At 40.5% G+C, this 16,677-nt stretch overlaps 1 protein-coding gene across 1 annotated transcript; it reads left to right on the forward strand.

Annotated features, from left to right (window-relative positions):
* The first annotated feature begins 2,316 nt into the window (after positions 1-2,316).
* Positions 2,317-11,115, forward strand: rnf34b (ring finger protein 34b). The gene is made up of 7 exons (XM_085358226.1): positions 2,317-2,520; positions 4,490-4,720; positions 4,787-4,999; positions 8,634-8,696; positions 8,819-9,020; positions 9,112-9,135; positions 10,931-11,115. Exons 1-7 carry the CDS (start codon positions 2,317-2,319, stop codon positions 11,113-11,115), a joined length of 1,122 nt encoding a protein of 373 aa, XP_085214352.1.
* The last annotated feature ends 5,562 nt before the right edge of the window (positions 11,116-16,677 follow it).

Consider the following 16,677-nt stretch of genomic DNA (forward strand, 5'->3'; position numbering starts at 1 on the left):
ACATAAACAAAACATAACTGTACAAACAGAACCCCGAACAGCCCTGACCCGCTACAATATGCTGCTGAGAATATAGCCCAGAAGAAGCGTATAGTATAGCTTTTATTTTGGAAAGAGCCATTTCTCTGTAATAAACTCTCTTTTCCAAAGATGAGTGATTCCTCAATCAGATATATTTATTTTTTTAATTACTTTTGTTTCAGCAATATTAAATTTAAAAACTGTACTTTTGAGTTAAAATATATATTTATAATTTTAATAAATGACAAATTAAAAAGGCATGAACATTTTTTTTGTATCGAAAAAATATCGAACCGTGACACCAAAGTATCGAACCGAACCGTGAATTTTGTGTATCGTTGCACCCCTAGTAATGATGTACTCAAATGGCCTTCCACAGTCATAAGATCTCAATCCAATAGAGCACCTTGGGGATGTGGTGGAACCGAGATTCACATCATGGATGTGCAGCAGCTGCATGATGCTAACATATCATGTCAATAAGGACCATATGGAGCAGAATCTCTGAGGAGCACAGCTCCCTGGAATCTATACCCATGCGGCAATGGGAGGGGGGTGTTTGTATCACTGTAAAAGGAAAACTTCCAGCGTTTTGGAAAGACGAAACGATCTCTTCAAAATATCACCTCGGGCCGAGAGTAATGGAGGAAGACATTTTCCTCCATACTTCATTTTACAGGCTAAACAATTTATCGGTTAACTGAAAAATAATAAACCAGTTGATGCCATGTGAATTAAGTAGTAGCCTCAAAAAATATGAATTGAAATCGGGCAAAATTGTTATTCATTAATTTAATGACAGACAAACAGAAATGCAGGCAGGGAGACAGAAAGATTAATGGTGCCCACCGGAAACAGTCATTCATTCAATTAATGAGATTAGTTAATGATTTGAACTGTGGAGCCGGTGGAAGTGGACTTTTCCCCTCCGCGTCCCGAGTCCACATTTAGTGTGTCTTTTCTAAGATTACATAACGCCATCCTTAAGCAGATGGGTGAAGTCAGATCACAGGGTGTTTGTGACAAGTCGGAGCAGAGGGCCGTCTTAAGAAAAGATGTGGCAGGATCCCGTGAATTCCTTTGTTTTTCCTTTGGAGCCATGAACCAAAGAGGGCTTATATTATGCTCATGTCAGCTATTGATTCAGCAGGCTGGGGAACAACAGAAGACATATTCTCTCCTCGCTGTCCTCCCCCCTCCTTCCTCCCCGCATCAGTATGCTCCAAGGAGCCGTAGCTCCCATCGCACCATCTTTGCTCCCCGTCTCTGGGCCGTTTTTGAGATCTGCAGACGCATCCGATTTATTCTTTCTGCATGGGGCATTTTGCTTTAATTTTACATATACCAACTTAAGTCTGGAAGCTACCTCGGGACGTTTAGAGTATGTATTTACATCCACCTCTTCCCATTTGAGCTACACAAGAATAGCCGTTGGCTTGGACTCTTTTAACGTGGCTCAAAATAAATTAAATTTATAAATTTAAGCCACAGCGCTGTTGGTAAAAATGTCATTAATATATTTTTGAGACGTCTTCTTTCTAATTATCTCTGACCTGCAGGAGCACTCTCAATAATGTGCTTCTCTCTCTTTCCGGTCATTGATCTCCCCTGAGCACAGTATTACTCAAGTGTCGTACTGTAGTTTGATATTTTATATGGGTCTTTATGCAATATTGTACTTTATCTTTATTTGTTTCATAACTTTGTAGGTTCTAATTAACAGTACAGTAATTATAATTAGTAAAGAAATTATGGCGTTATGATGTATTAAGATAAGATCATACTTAATTAATCTTCACAAGCTACCCAGAGGTGTAGTTTTAAAGTAATTAAAGTTGGCTCTACCTTTATCTGCCCCAATGTTAATGATGTTTCTACAACATAGGTTCTATTTTTCAGTCATTTGAAAGTAAGTTAAAAGACCTAAGTGCTGTTCTGCTCTTCCCTAGCTCCATATTTCTGTTTCTATCGGGGGTTTGATTGATTTACAGTTCAAAACAATCCTTATTCACCCTACTGACCTAAGTGCAGCCCCTCATCCAATCCCCAAAACTAACCGTTTTAGCTCCTCTTGTCTTTCATGCGACTCTGCCAACAGAAGGGCACAAACAAAAATGTTTTTATTATTACATCTGCCTGAAAAAGAATTTAAAATGTCATCCTCAAATGTCATTAATTTCATCGATGATAATACTTAAGTACTGCATAAACTTCTGTACTAGATGTCTCTAAAAGTCATATCTAAGTCATGTGGGTGTATTTCTGTCTGTGTTGTTATAGGCAGGAGCATCGTCCATGTGGGCGTCATGCTGCGGGCTGTTGAACGAGGTGATGGGCACGGGCACGGTGCGGGCCCAGCAGCCGGGGTTTGGAGCAGGCGCGGGGCCCTTTCGCTTCGCCCCCAGTGCTGGGTACTCCACCTACCCCCCCACCAGCTCAGGGAGCGCCGGGCAGCTGTGCAAGGCCTGCGGACTGGCCTTCTCGGTCTTCAGACGCAAGGTAAACACGGATGTCAGCGAGTGACATGTGACAAAGCAGTAAGTGGAGCCTATCCCAGCTGTCGTAGGGCGAGAGAGTCACATCATGCCAGTGCTATATAAAAATGAACTCGCAGAGACTGCAAAGGTGCGAAGTAATCCCTCACACTCAACATTTTACACACCTTTTTTCAGCCTTGTAATCATTCTGTGCGGTTGTGAGCAGCGACTTTTCCTTCCTTGTGCATTCAGGAAAACGCACCCTAAAGTTCGGAGTCATCTTTTTTCTTTTCTTTTTTTTCTTTTAAATCTTGCAAAAAATTTAGAAGTTTCTCAACCTTAAAATCCTATTTATTATATTTTAATATAAACCTAATAACTTATAAGATTTATACATACAATATTATATTCAATCCATAATAAATGATGTAATTCTTTACTATTTTTAAAGGGCCTATGTTGCTCTTCTTAATCAGCACAATCATTAATTTGAGATACCTTTTAATTTAAGGAGCAAGGCCAAATTTTCACTCTTCTGTTCTCATTTTCATTTTCTCCTCAGTTCTCATGGCTCTCATTAGTACATGGAGATCTGCCCAGCTCTGAGGTGCCCCCACCAGTCCTCACCGAGGCCTTCCCCAAACCACAGTCGTAGGCATAGATCCATCTTTGTTACAGCAGCCGTTCTCTTACAAGAAACATTGTCAATCTAATTGGTCCCTGTTAGTGAAGAGTAATATTATTCAGACTGGTCTTTGATACTTGTATATATCTATCCCATTTTGGTGCAAGTCAAGAACATTGTTTTGCGCTATTGACAGAAATCCTTTAAAGAAAAGCTCAAGCTGTGCATGATGAGGCAGTTGTATTATTTTCCTACTTTTAAACTTTTCATAATGTGAATATTAGCCTCCACGTAAGCGTAGCCATTGAGAACTCACGGGCTTGTCTCTTTTTGACGTCTCGAAACTCTAAAACTTCAGATTTTTGAACATTTCATAGTATTTATTCCTCTAATGTATATTTATTCGCTGGTTTCTGCAGCAAACGCGCTGTTTTAGAGTAAAACTATTTTTAAGAGGACTCTGCTAAACATCTTACGTGGTTGTGTTAGAATGTGCGCCGTACCTTTCCAGGGTGTCTGCACAGCTCAACATGTTAGCATGGCAGAGTTTTATCTGCCTGGCAGTCAGACGGACTGATTAAAACTCTTCCTCTTTCCACGCAGCTTCACAGATGCCGGGTTGACTTCCATTTCACTGTCAGTGTGGTATTTTTATGGTATCTTTATAAAAAGAAGGGGGGAAAAAAACCTGCTGGGGGATTAACAACAACTGATTGAAGCAAAGTATCTGTTACGGTGCAAATGTGCTTCTTGTGAACCAAGAGCACATTTGTGCACAAGCGATAAGAAAATGTTTACAGCCGTGGCCGACCCGCTTTCCTGCCCATTTGAAGTGTCAATCTACTCAGAGGCTCTGTATCAGGAGACAGTGTTAAGCCTGTTAAATGTCAAACATCACCAGGAGCTACAGATGGTTTACGTCTCTTTTCTGGACTCTCTTTCCTAGAAATGACTGGGCACTGTTTCAGATGGGACTCTGTGTTCGTGGTTATTAAGGTTTCTCTTTGTCAGGGCGATTCAGGCAGAGCCAGGCGACTCCTGCATGCAGTATTTAAATAAGTGGCTATATGGGGACATGGCTGCACTCAGTACTGATTAAAAGGAATGTCTGTCAAAAGCTAAACTTTGCCCATTTTTCAGAGGTCTGATCTGATTAGATTTCTTTCAGAAGGTGTTTCCCTTATTTATTTATTTATTTTTAAAGTGGCATAAATGGTGAAGAGTTTATAAGTTAACAGGCCAAACATCATCACCCTTATGTTGCTGAAAAAGAACAACTTCAAGAACAAGTTTGTTTGCGTCAGTCAGAAGAGAAAGAATAACTGATCACATCACATCTGTCTTTCAATCTCTCCTCCCCCTGCAGCACATCTGCTGTGACTGTAAGAAGAGCTTCTGCGCTCTGTGCTCGGTGCTGCAGGAGAACCTGCGCTGCTGCACGACCTGCCACCTCCTGCGCGGCACGGCCTTCCAGCGGCCTCGGCTCATGCAGCTCAGGGTGAAGGACCTGCGCCAGTACCTGCTGCTGCGCAACATACCGACCGACACATGCAGGGAGAAGGAGGACCTGGTGGACCTGGTGCTCTGTCACCAGGGCGCGAGACAGGGCGCGAGGCAGACCCCGAGACCGGTGATGGAGGAGGATGAGGAGGATGAAGAGGAGGAGGAGGAGGATACACATGAGGAGGAGGAGGAGGAGGAAGATGAAGAGGAGGAAGATGAAGGGGGAGATGACACAGACAGCCTGCACTCGCTCCCGCACTCACGTGCCGCCTCGCCCCCTTCCGCAACGCGCTCCACCTCTGAACAGTCGGTCCTGTCCGCCTCTCAGGGAGACGTGCTCAGCCCAAGTGACAGCTCAGGGACCACCAGCCAGGTCTGTGCTCACAAACACACCGCTTTCATTCAGAGTGTGTCAGCATCCTAACAACGAGCATCCTGGCAGCCGCACGTGCACAAGCATCATTCCCTGATTTACATCCGCCATACTTCCTTCACATCTGTCCTCATTCTGTCCGAGATAATTAATTTCAGAGGTGAAATCAACATATTAAGTTTCAGAGTGGCTGTTTTAACTTCTTCTCTTTTTAACTCGCTAACAAACAAGCACTCTCGTGTGCATAGAGGGCTTAGATGTCTGTTTCATTTGATTTCATGCTTTACTCTTTCCTTTGTGCTGCTTTCTGTGTTTTGTTTTGTTTTCTGGTCTTGTTGCTTTGTTATGAATGAAAAATCGACTCCATTGAAGGGAAAAAAGGTTAACTCTCCTCCGTGGTGTTCAGCAAAATATCCATGTGACAGCTGAAAACAGCTGTGTTAGCTATGTGGGCTAACTCTGTGTGTAAGTGCAAAACCCTCAGACCAGCCAGCGAGGCAGATTAAGCCCTTTGCCTTTTTTTAGTACTGTTACATGTACTGAGCCTGTTATGTAACAGGAGCACAGGTTGAGAACTCCCCACAGCGTCACAGCTGCAACCAAACAGCAGAAACACCACTGTACACTCCTCCTCTCATCTCTTCATGGGATGGGCACTGTGCAAATTTTAGTTTGTGGCACTTTAAATTTCTTACCACCAAATTTTGACACAAATACTACAAAGACAGTCAGACAAGAAAGCAAAAGTCATCTAAGACATTTGTGCTAACTTCATGAATTATTGAGAAAACAATCTGTCAAAAAATTTGGACGGTCCAACTAGATCACTCCAAACGGCACTCTTAGACTAGACATATGTAGGATATGGGGCTTTTTGGGGGGTGAGATCTGAACTAATCTAACGTATGTACCAGATATATTTGTGCCGTGGTCTTCCTAAAATATACCTCATCATTAAAATTAACTGAGAATTAACAGGCATCATTGCCAGTAAAAGTGTGGTGGCAGACGAAACTTCCACGTATAGTTACAAAAGCTCAGTGAATTAACATAAAGACACAGTCACGTTTTAGGTACATCTGATTTTTGCTGTTTGAATATCAGCAAATCGCATGACAGCAAATCAGTGCATTTAGGCCTTTAGACAAGGTCGGCAGCTCAAGTTCAAACAGAGCATCAGAATGGCGAGCTGAGCATGTCAGAAACTGCTCGGATTTTCCTGCACAATCATTTCTACGGTTTATGGAGAATTGTCTGAAATAAAGAAAATATCCAAGAATCTGCAAACCTCTGGGCAAGAAGATGCCAGAGGTCAGAGTAGAATAGCCTGATACGAAGGCAAATGCAAGTCAAGTAACCACTAGTTAAAACAAAGGTATGCAGAAGAGCATCTCTGAGCATGCAACACATCAAAACTTGAAGCAGATGGGCTACAGTGGAGTCTCTATTTCTGCTCCAGCAGAAGGACCGATGAGTGACAAAGATGCCCGGTGCTGGAGTTGGCACCATTTCAGCAGGACAAGCCACACAGATCCTGCATGTTGCAGATATATATGTTATATGTTGAGATCTGTGGGGTTGTGAAATAATTCCTGATAATGTCCCTAGTGTGGTGTCTGCTTTTGTTTGTTTTGTTTTGTTTTTTTAAATGACAGTGTCCACTTTGCTCAGGGCTCTGCTTTGTGATTGATTAGTGGTTAACATCACTTGTCGTCTATTAGCTTTAGCTTCTGAAACTACACATTGCAGTGAAATACCTTTTTGGGTGATGCAGTTTTTTGTGTGATAATGCAAAGCCACTGCATGAACTGAGTAAGATTTTCATGCTCACTTAGATATTCAAACTCTCGAGTTGATACCACTTCAACCATTTTCACAAAAAAAAGGACCGTACACATCGTTGCTTTTGATGAATAACCCATTTTGTCTGAGGCGATGTTTGGGGGATATTGGTGTCACTTTTCAGACTGGAGCTGGAAAATTGACTGAATATCAAAGAAAGGGGGAGAAATTGGATCAGTTGCTTTGAGATTTAACATTTCAGTGCACAGGATGATTGACAGGATTGTTTTATCACAATATAATGTCAAAACTAGAAGCCTCTTTGTTTGACAAGATGCCGTAATTTCTCTTTTAAATTACCTTGACATTTGTAGCTCTCTGGCATGAGATACGACGATATCGGCATCCGTCCAGGAGGTTATGGCCCTTGAAAATGTCTGGACATTTTTTGCTAACATTTGGTATCAAATCTATGAATCAGTAAGCATGTGATGGAACCTGACACATTTCAAGGAAATCCTTCTGTGCAGAGCCAAAATAAAAACTATCTAGCCCGTGTATGTTTTGTTGTACACAAAAGCCTTCTGAACGTTTTGTTTCTGCTTGTGCTTCTGCAGCCTTGCTGGTTAATTCAAGTGCTTTCTAGTACTTCTATGTCGTTTTGATGGTTGAATAAAATCTAACATCATTCATGTGTTCCACTGAGGTTCGGCTCTCTGTGAGAGTCGAGACTGCAGCTCATGTTTGTGTCTCTGAGGAGTGCCGTCTGAGCAAAAGCACGATGTCTGCACAAAGCGTTAGGCACCTAGCAGCGCTCCTGATGGATTCATTATTAACACGTCTTTATTCAAGAAAGACAATGGTCTGCGGGAATGTGCTGAAGCAGAGAGAGGGAGTTTAGTTTTTATGGTCTAGAAGGAGAGGCGCTGAACTCAGTGGTATCAATTAGAGCTTATTTCAGTGCCTCACGAGTTCGTTTTGTCACACAGATAAAAGAACAAAGAGGGCAATATCAGCAGTGATAGCACAGCTACACAAAACAGAGCCTAAACTCTTATGTAGCTCCTTTCGTTCTGTTCATTCGTTGGCTTTCTGAGCAGTTAAAGTCACAGATAGCGGTAAAGTAATTTCTTTTATCGTGGCAATGATGAAACCTTGTCACACAGAGCAGGAACAATTTATTTTATTATGCTTTCCATAAAGGTTCCACATTTGTTACTTTGACCAAAAGAGGTCTAAGCCATCAGGTAAAATGGCAAAGTATGTAATGTTTATCTCTGCAGTGTCTTTTTTTTAACTGCAATAACCGAGTGGTTCTTGTATAGAACTTTTTATTGTGATGTAACATTTTATGCATTCATTCAATAGTGTTGTAGCACATGTATTCTGAAAGAATAGGTTGTTCTAACAAAAAGTCGTGTAAATAACTTCAATTCAGTTTTATTTATGTAGCACCAACACAACAGTCGAACTCAAGGCGCTTTATATTGTAAGGTAAAGACCGTACAACAATACTGAGAGAACTCCAGTAATCAGATGGCCCCTTTGAACTAGCTTTTGGCAACAGTGGGAAGGAAAAACTCGCTTATAACAAGAAGAAACCTCCAGTAGAACCAGGCTCAGGGAGGAGCATGAATGTGCATTATATACCTGAGATTTTTAAAGTATTTTTACACAGGGAAAAGAACTAATATGGGATGTGCATTAGATCTTATGAGTTAAACTACGAACTACGAAAATCAGTCATTGTCACACCTGAGAAGTCTTTGGTATTTATCTTAACAAGTTCAAAATCATTGTGACAGTTGGATCTGACTTAAGTTAACCTGACTGTTTGTCTCCACTCACACAGGAGCATGATGATACTCCAACAGCATCCCTCTTGAACCTGGAGCCCACGGAAAGTCTCATAGAGGTGTGAGACCCGCTTTTGTGCACATCTACAGCGTCGAACTGTCCGTATCTTTAAAGTCAAAGGAAATGCTATCCTGTTGCTCTGTAAGTGATTACGGCTCTGCTGCTGTGTGTGGATTGCAGGTCAGTCCGGCGACACAAAGGAGGATCAGAGCCTCGCTGTCGGATCTCGACAACGAAGAGGCGATAGAAAACCTGTCCGTCCGCCAGCTGAAAGAGATTCTCGCCAGGAACTTTGTCAATTACTCTGGCTGCTGCGAGAAGTGGGAGCTGCTGGAGCGAGTGCATCGACTCTACAGAGAAAACGCGCAGAACAGGAAGTCAAGTGAGAGCTTTGAATTTTCATTGTTTCTTACAAATTTCACTATTTTTATTTTTTGCTTGATGAACACTTTTTTTTTCTCCTTGTGCTTTAGTGGAAAATGTCAACATAACTGCAGGTAACTTACATTTAATTATGTCTATTCATCTGTGATTACAACATTGCATTTATGCCGCTGATGTGCTGTAATTATGTGAGGAAGCATTTAATGCAAAACAACCTGCTTATTTGCTGCTTCACTTTTTATATTAATGAGCAAGTTCACGTCCCCCAAACTAATCTTCTTTGTTACTGCCCCTTCTTAACTATATAGTGGTTGCATATCCTCCACCTCTCTGCAACAGTGGAGTTGGAGGTAAGATGTGTTTCTAAAAAAAAAAGCCACATCACACACTATTTCCATCTCCTCCATGATCGCCATTGTACTGATACTGCATTTGCAACTCATCTGCTAGACCAGTTAAGGCATGCTGCAGCTGCTTTTACTCACCCCGTCCTTTACCATCTTCCTCTTTGTTGTGATCTTGCAAGGGTGCTTTTTATTAAGTCATTATTTCCTGCCTGGTTCGGTGTGTCTGCATTCTGTCACTCGTGCTTCTTCTCCTGTGTACATCATCTCTGTTTATTCTGAAGGACAGCCTCTCATGCCGTCGTTAATGCCCTCTTTAAGGGCTTTTACCTCTTGATGAGCCGTCATGGTGCTTCAGTGGCAGCATGTCTTCAGGTGTAATTGCATTGTCAAGCGTCCTCGTTGACATGAAGGGCTTGCGGATCACATTAGCTCCTCTTATTAGTCAGCTGTGCACAGGCAGCAGACAGGCTGCAGCTGCATTGGTCTTTTCCTGTCACGCTAGATGTGAGCAGCAGGACCCAGATTTAGGCCAGTCAGCTGATCAGTCAGAAATCATTTAAGTGTTAGTAAAACCAGAGCACTGATACAATTTGCCGCTGTGATTTTAAATGGTTTTGATGGGAGAGGCTGTCTGCCTACCATCAGCATGTGTTGATCATTATGCATGGCTCTGTTCACAAGCTGTCACAGGACGGCTCAGCAGTTTCCTTTTGTTAGTATCGATATTTTATCTCCAACTCAAAAAAATAAAACCCCTTATTTTGCCCTGCACATGGAAACATTTAGCACAGACAGGTTTATGTTGCTCTATTTGGCACTAACACACACATTTCAAAATAGAGCCTAGACTAAAACCAGAGCACAGACCTCTTGACATGTCTGCTAGTTCAGTTAACCATACAGAAGGCCATATTGTTTGCAATATACAGGGCTCCAAAAGGAACCAACACCACAAAGACAGTCAAGCAAGCCTCGTTGGCATCGACATGTCAATCAAAGTTGCCGTACCCCTAATAATGCCTGTCTTTAATCCTTAATCAGATTTAAATGAGATGGCAGCATCTTGTGGCATTTTAGAGCTTCACCCGTTTTTAGTACCTCAGTACTGGCTTCACTGTTTCAGTCCAAGAGGAAGGACCACATGCTTTTAAGTTTTTTAGTTTAGTTTTTTTGTTCTTTGTGTTTTTTTACTTTGGCATGGAAAGTGCAGGGATTTAGATTAGTCCGAGAACTAACTTGTCACCAAATAAAATGAATGGTAATATTTTTAATCGCTGGAGATGGAGAGCTTCCACCTCACAAGAAGTGTAGATATAAATATCTGCAATAAAGCTTCAAAGTACTTTATCATTTTAAATAACATCTCAAACCCACAGGGAGTGTAGGGCTGTAGTTTACTGGGCCGAACATTGGTGATGGTGTTTGTGCTTATTATTCTGTCTTGCATCTGCACCTCAACGCTGATCTCCATACACTCTTATGAGCCCACAGCAAAGAAGGATTTCTTATTGAAAATATTTATTTTACATATATATATATATATATATATTCCCATCCACAGATGGCGTCAAAGCTCAGCTGGCGGCTGATGAAAACCTGTGTCGCATCTGCATGGATGCCATCATTGACTGTGTGTTACTGGAATGTGGTCACATGGTAACTTGCACCAAATGCGGAAAGAGGATGAGCGAGTGCCCCATCTGCAGGCAGTATGTTGTGCGGGCCGTGCATGTCTTCAAGTCTTAAAACTCAGTGTGAGCGTGGGTGAGTGGGTGAATGTCGGCGCGGCTCTCAGGCGTGGCCCGAGCCCTGAATTTATCACTGAGAATGAACTGCTGTGCATGACGTCTCACAGGGCCTAATGCTGCAGCAGGCGTGAGCAACTTCTCGGTCTTGAAAACCAGACTGTTGTATCTGGCCTACCACGGTTTGCCCCCCTGCCCTCCTTACTAACTTATGTTCCAGTCCCCCTTTCTGTACCCTGGTGGACCGGCATCGGCTACATCGGGACTTTCATTTTCTCTGTCTTTGGTCGTAAAACACACAGCAGAAGCCCCTGCCATCACGTTGTACTCGCCAGTGTCTGTATAGATTCGACCCACAAGAGAGGAGTGGGCAGGAGGTGGTCCTGCGGGTACTTGAAGTGGACCGCCTTGTTATTTGTGGGGAAGAGAAGCAGTTAAAATATAAGATCCCAGGGTTTGAGTCAGTATGGTTTACACAGTCATGCCACATGGCATTGTGTCATTCTCCTTCAGTGTTGTTTTGTTTGTTTCTTTGTTTCTTTTTAGGATGTGCAATATCAGAAAAAAGTAAAAAATAAAAAAGAAGTGTTCTTAGAAAATATTTATTATGCACCAGGTCGTCTCACACAGGAGCATGTAGGGTGCCAAAAAAAATCATGCCTTGAGTTGATATTTGGTTAAGTTTCACAGTATATGCATCACATAACCAGCAAGCTTGGTGTGATACCTTATTCTTATTTTTCCATTTACTCAAATGAACTTTGGGGAAACAGAGTGTGTACACGTGAGCCGGTTAACACTTACTGTGTGAAGGATCGTTTCTCCGTTGTCTCATCCAAGACTCCTGCAGTTTGCCGGTTGGTTAAGTCACAGTGTACATTCCTGCTAGATCTACTGTGCGAATGTTTATTAAGACAACGACAACAAAATGAACTCAAGGCCCACTTTCAAGCTTGTTGTAGAGCTTTTTGCTGCATTTTACAGTCTCTGTAATGTGATCGTTCATTGATTTGCCATTGACATGTTCCTTGATGTCGCATGACTTAAGGTGGGAGATCATGTGAAAGGCCTCCTTCTTCTCCTGTGTACATTTTATTTCCCCACGTCCTTTCTCCTACTGGTCCATTTCTCCTCACAGTCATCGTTAAATGTACCTTAGGAGCTAAACTGATTTATAAATCTCACACGTCCACCAGTGATTATAGACAGGATGCACGTGAGACAGTTTTATTCCATCATCTCACAGTAACTCTAACACAGTGGAATATAATTTTACTGCAAAATTGTGTAGCAGTTGTTACCAACTACGTTTCCTGATACAAAAAAGCAGAAGAGATAACATATCACTTATCCATGAAGGACTTAGAAGATGATTAAATCAACAACTGTAACACAGCTATAAATGCACAACTAAGTTAATCAGTTTAAGTCTTCTTGCATTTTACCAGCTTCTAAGGGAATTTTTCTGTGGACAGTAGAACCAGTCGGGCTGACAAATGATCCTGCTGTGCAGCCTATCATAAATAAGTGATGTTGCCTAATAGGTCTGACACAATGGAAGCAAGAGTTTCTCATTTGGCAGCTTCTGTACTCAAATCTCTCTCCCATCTTTGCCGGGAGGAGCTGAGAGGTGAGGACGACACAGGAGCGAATGAAGTGAGCAGCTTCATTTAATGAAAACAAACCCATGACATGCTGCTAGACATCCCAGTAGGAGGTACTAAGTGGACCTTGAGTTTAGCCCCTATATTTATCTACATTTTAAAGTTGGTTTAGTCTTCTATAGCTTTCACCAAGCAATACAGTTTCATTTCCAAATTGATCACGTGTTTGTGTCATCCTTTTTAATGTCAGATCGTAGGAAGGCAACGGGTGCTACTCTTTTTTTTTTTTTTGAGTGAAACTTCCTCACGCAGACGTTTTGCCACGTCGTTTCCAAATATCCATCACACAGTAAGAGGCAGCCTGATTTACTTTAACCTGTTATGCAAATAAAACATTTTGTTCTTGTCACGAGATCCAGTTAACTCGGATGTCACTGAAGTATCTGTGTGTACAGTATGCCTGTGGTAAATAAAATAACTGCAATTTAATCGCTGTTAAGTAAATTGCATAGATAGCTTTTATTGTTGTTTACTGATACTTTATTAAATGTATATTTTTCCATTTACCTTGGAGTTGACAGGATTAAAAATTCTAATCATTACAAAGGTTTAAAAAAAGGAGAATTTACTGTTTTTCAGAATGTATTTCTGCTAGTTATGGTCACATGAGTTTGATCATGTCTCTCACTATTAAAGTTGCATCATAGTCTTGCTTTCTACAACCTTTCTGTTGTCTTCTGCTTCCAATTCACTCGCACCGTGCGATGTAGCAGTCGCTGTTACTCTGTCAGTTTGTTGTTGCTGCTGTCTCTCAAAGATGTCACTCACGGGCAGCTAAGGTATTATCAGAGTGAGAGCACATCATAAGCACTCGTAATCCTGGATCTTTATATTTTTGACTGTTCAACCTTTTTATTTTGGTAATCAAGATATTAAAAAAAGAATTTATTAGATTCAATAAAATGCAGTACTACAAACCAGAATGTAAAACCCTGCTTTTCATTTTATAAAACTGTGATATTCTCACTGATTGATATACTGTTTAAAAGTCTTGAGCCAATCCATGACTGATAGTGTTTTTCTATCCAAGTATGCTTTTACTGCAATGGCGGTGTGTTTGGGATCATTACAATACAAAAAAATTAAGGTAATCAGACACTTTCCAGACAGCATTGCAGCTATAGTGTCAATGGTTTGGGAATCATCCTGTTGAAGTAAAAATACATTTGTATGCCTGTCAAACTGTGTTATATTGGATTTTTTTTTTCCAAGAAATGGGAACAAATGATGGATAAAAGAAACTTTTCTGTGAAAATGGTTACAGAGTAGGACTGGACTCAAAATTACTGAAAAAGTAAAATTGTATTTTACAGCACCTTTTAAGAAAAAGATAAGTCCCTCACAAAAAAGGAAATCGTTACCTAAATGCAAATCTAGAAAGTTTTTAATTGCTGGTCCATGTCCATGAAGAGCTGTAAAAGTCAGAACCAGAATCTTGAAATGGACTCTCAATTTAATGGGGAGCCACTGCAGTTGGATCAGCAACAAACTAGGCATAAATCTCTCAGGGGCTCAAAAAGGGGCTTAATGACGAAAAAATTAAGTTGGACAAGGCTAGGCACTTATTCAGGATATGCAGCTTAGAAACATCTTGGGGCTTAAAAGAGATATACAAGGGAATATATAGCAAATGCCCTCAAAGGTGCTCAAAATGTGCTGAAGAGGGAGCAGATATAATAGAAATATTAAAGGTCCTAGTACAGAACCTTGTGGCACACCATAGCTAAAGGAAGAAGACAAGGACCTGAAGCAGGAAAGCTTCGTTCAGACAGATGATGCGAACCACTCCAGAGCAGATCCAGATATACTCACCCAACATTTTAGCCTATAAAACAAAATGTGGTGGTGAGCAGTATCAAAAGTGGAGATCAGGTCCAATATTAGTAGACCAGAACAGTCTCCAGCCTCAGTCGGCATCAAAATCTCACTGGACACTAAGAAATGCAGTTTCAGTAGAATGAGCTCTAGAAAACCAGATTGAAATTTGCCATGTAAACTGTATTTGTCCAAGTAAGCTGCTTAGCCACAGCCTTTTCTAAAATCTTAGCAATAAATGACATTTTAAAATTGGTCTCTAATTGCTAAGAAGAGAAGGGTCAAGCTTGTTTTTTGTTTTGTAAATGGATGGATGATAGTGTACTTAAAATTAGCAGGGACTTGACCAGAGAACAGCGAGGTGCTGATTATAGTGAGCACAGAGGGGCCAATAGAGTTAAAGACTTTTTTGAAAAAGCAGACAATTTCCAAAATCAAACTTTGAAAGACCTCCAGAAACCCAGGAGAAATATTGTTCAAGACCACTTTTAAAATTCTCAATAAAGTCTGGCTCGTTACAAGTAAAATATAAAGAAATGAGGGGTGGCTCAAGAGTTTTGCACAGTACTGTATAGGAGCCAGCGTGTATTAAACACAGAGGTAAATCTAACATGACCAGCTTTCCAGTATAAGATACAAACCTGTTACTGATTAAACCCAAAGGACGAAACTCACACACTCATCAGTATTTAAAATGAATTTAATATCTCAAAGGTCGACTCTGAAGAGGCTTTGCGTGTACATTATGTACAGATAAATAGATCTGAAGTAATGTACTAAAATATTTCATGGAGACACGGCCTTTTAATAAAAACATAAAATTTTAAATGTAAACCCATCCACTGACCTGTATGGACTGGAGTGCTATTCAAAAATTACGCAAAAGACTTCATTTTAGAAAAATCTGGAGTTTTAAAGAGGAAAACGAAATTCTATTAATCACTAAACTCATGAGTCAGTCAAAACTTCCAACGACTTCTGAATGTCTTAATACAATTATAAAGAGTATAGGTGCACAGTAAGAACATTGCTTATGAATTTGAAACTTTATCACTGAATGACAGGTCACAATGTACTTACATCAGAAGATCAACTCAAAATATCATAAAAAAATAAAAAATAAACCAGTGTTAATGTGTTTTTTGTTTTCAGTGAACTTTCTGGCTAACAAAGAAAAAAAGCCTTTTTTAACTTTTATATTTTACAGAAATCTTTCATACAACCCTCTGCTGACCTTTTCACTTTTCTCCTACACTGGATACAGTGTATTTGGTCTCATGCTGAGTTTCTGGTGAAGGCCTCACATTTTGAGATTGGAATGGCTTCACTGTTATTGGTTTCACTTGTTTTCTCAATGTTGTTGTCAATTTCCTTGGAACATGACACTTTAGGCATATAAAGCCCAAAATAAGAGCGATTTACAAAGTAGAGACACTCAGCTGCATTTTTCATTTGTATGTCTGATCCTCTTTTCTAAATTTAAACCTTATGGGCTTTACAGATTCTTTACTCCTTGCATGATTCAGCACAGTCTCTTCTTTATGGTAACGTGGAGTTCAGCGGGAGTAAACATGGTTATATCGTTTAACTGTTACTAACTCTACTGACAGTGGTGTAAACATGTCTGCATGCAGAGCTAAAACGCTTCCTTCCACAAAGCACCGGGAATACTAAAGAGTAATGGAGATGTTTTTATCTTATAATAGCCCAGTTACCTACAAGCTGTTAGTAAAATTAGCAGAACGTTTTAGTGTTTAAAAAATATGCTTTATACACTGTACACTGTATAGTGTATGTAAGAATGCATTCATGTATTCGTATTGACCACATCAGTGCAAATAACTAGATATTTCATCCAAACAGACATGGAAAACAAAATATACAGTACCTTTATCTAAAAGGAAGCAGAACTCTGGCATATACAATAATAAAATATAAAAACACCCACACAAACAAAAACTACCATCCTACAAGTCTGGCAACAAATCGTTAGACCTTTGTCTCTCGACAATAAAAAGCTTAACAGTAATGCCAACTAATAATCGCTTTCAGTGCTGTGATACTGTACAGTGGTGCATTTAATA

This window comes from Diplotaxodon limnothrissa, linkage group LG7, assembly GCF_057381915.1.
Source record: "Diplotaxodon limnothrissa isolate DT_005_m linkage group LG7, D_limnothrissa_male_GT1.1, whole genome shotgun sequence".
Lineage (NCBI taxonomy): Eukaryota > Metazoa > Chordata > Actinopteri > Cichliformes > Cichlidae > Diplotaxodon > Diplotaxodon limnothrissa.

What these genes read in the sequence shown, in the direction of transcription:
- rnf34b (XM_085358226.1), top strand. Translation starts at nt 2,317, where the DNA reads ATGTGGGCGTCATGCTGCGGGCTGTTGAACGAGGTGATGGGCACGGGC. An exon ending in GCTCAGGGACCACCAGCCAG is followed by an intron (nt 5,000 to 8,633) that starts GTCTGTGCTCAC and finishes CCACTCACACAG; the next exon opens with GAGCATGATGATACTCCAAC. An exon ending in CGCGCAGAACAGGAAGTCAA is followed by an intron (nt 9,021 to 9,111) that starts GTGAGAGCTTTG and finishes CTTGTGCTTTAG; the next exon opens with TGGAAAATGTCAACATAACT.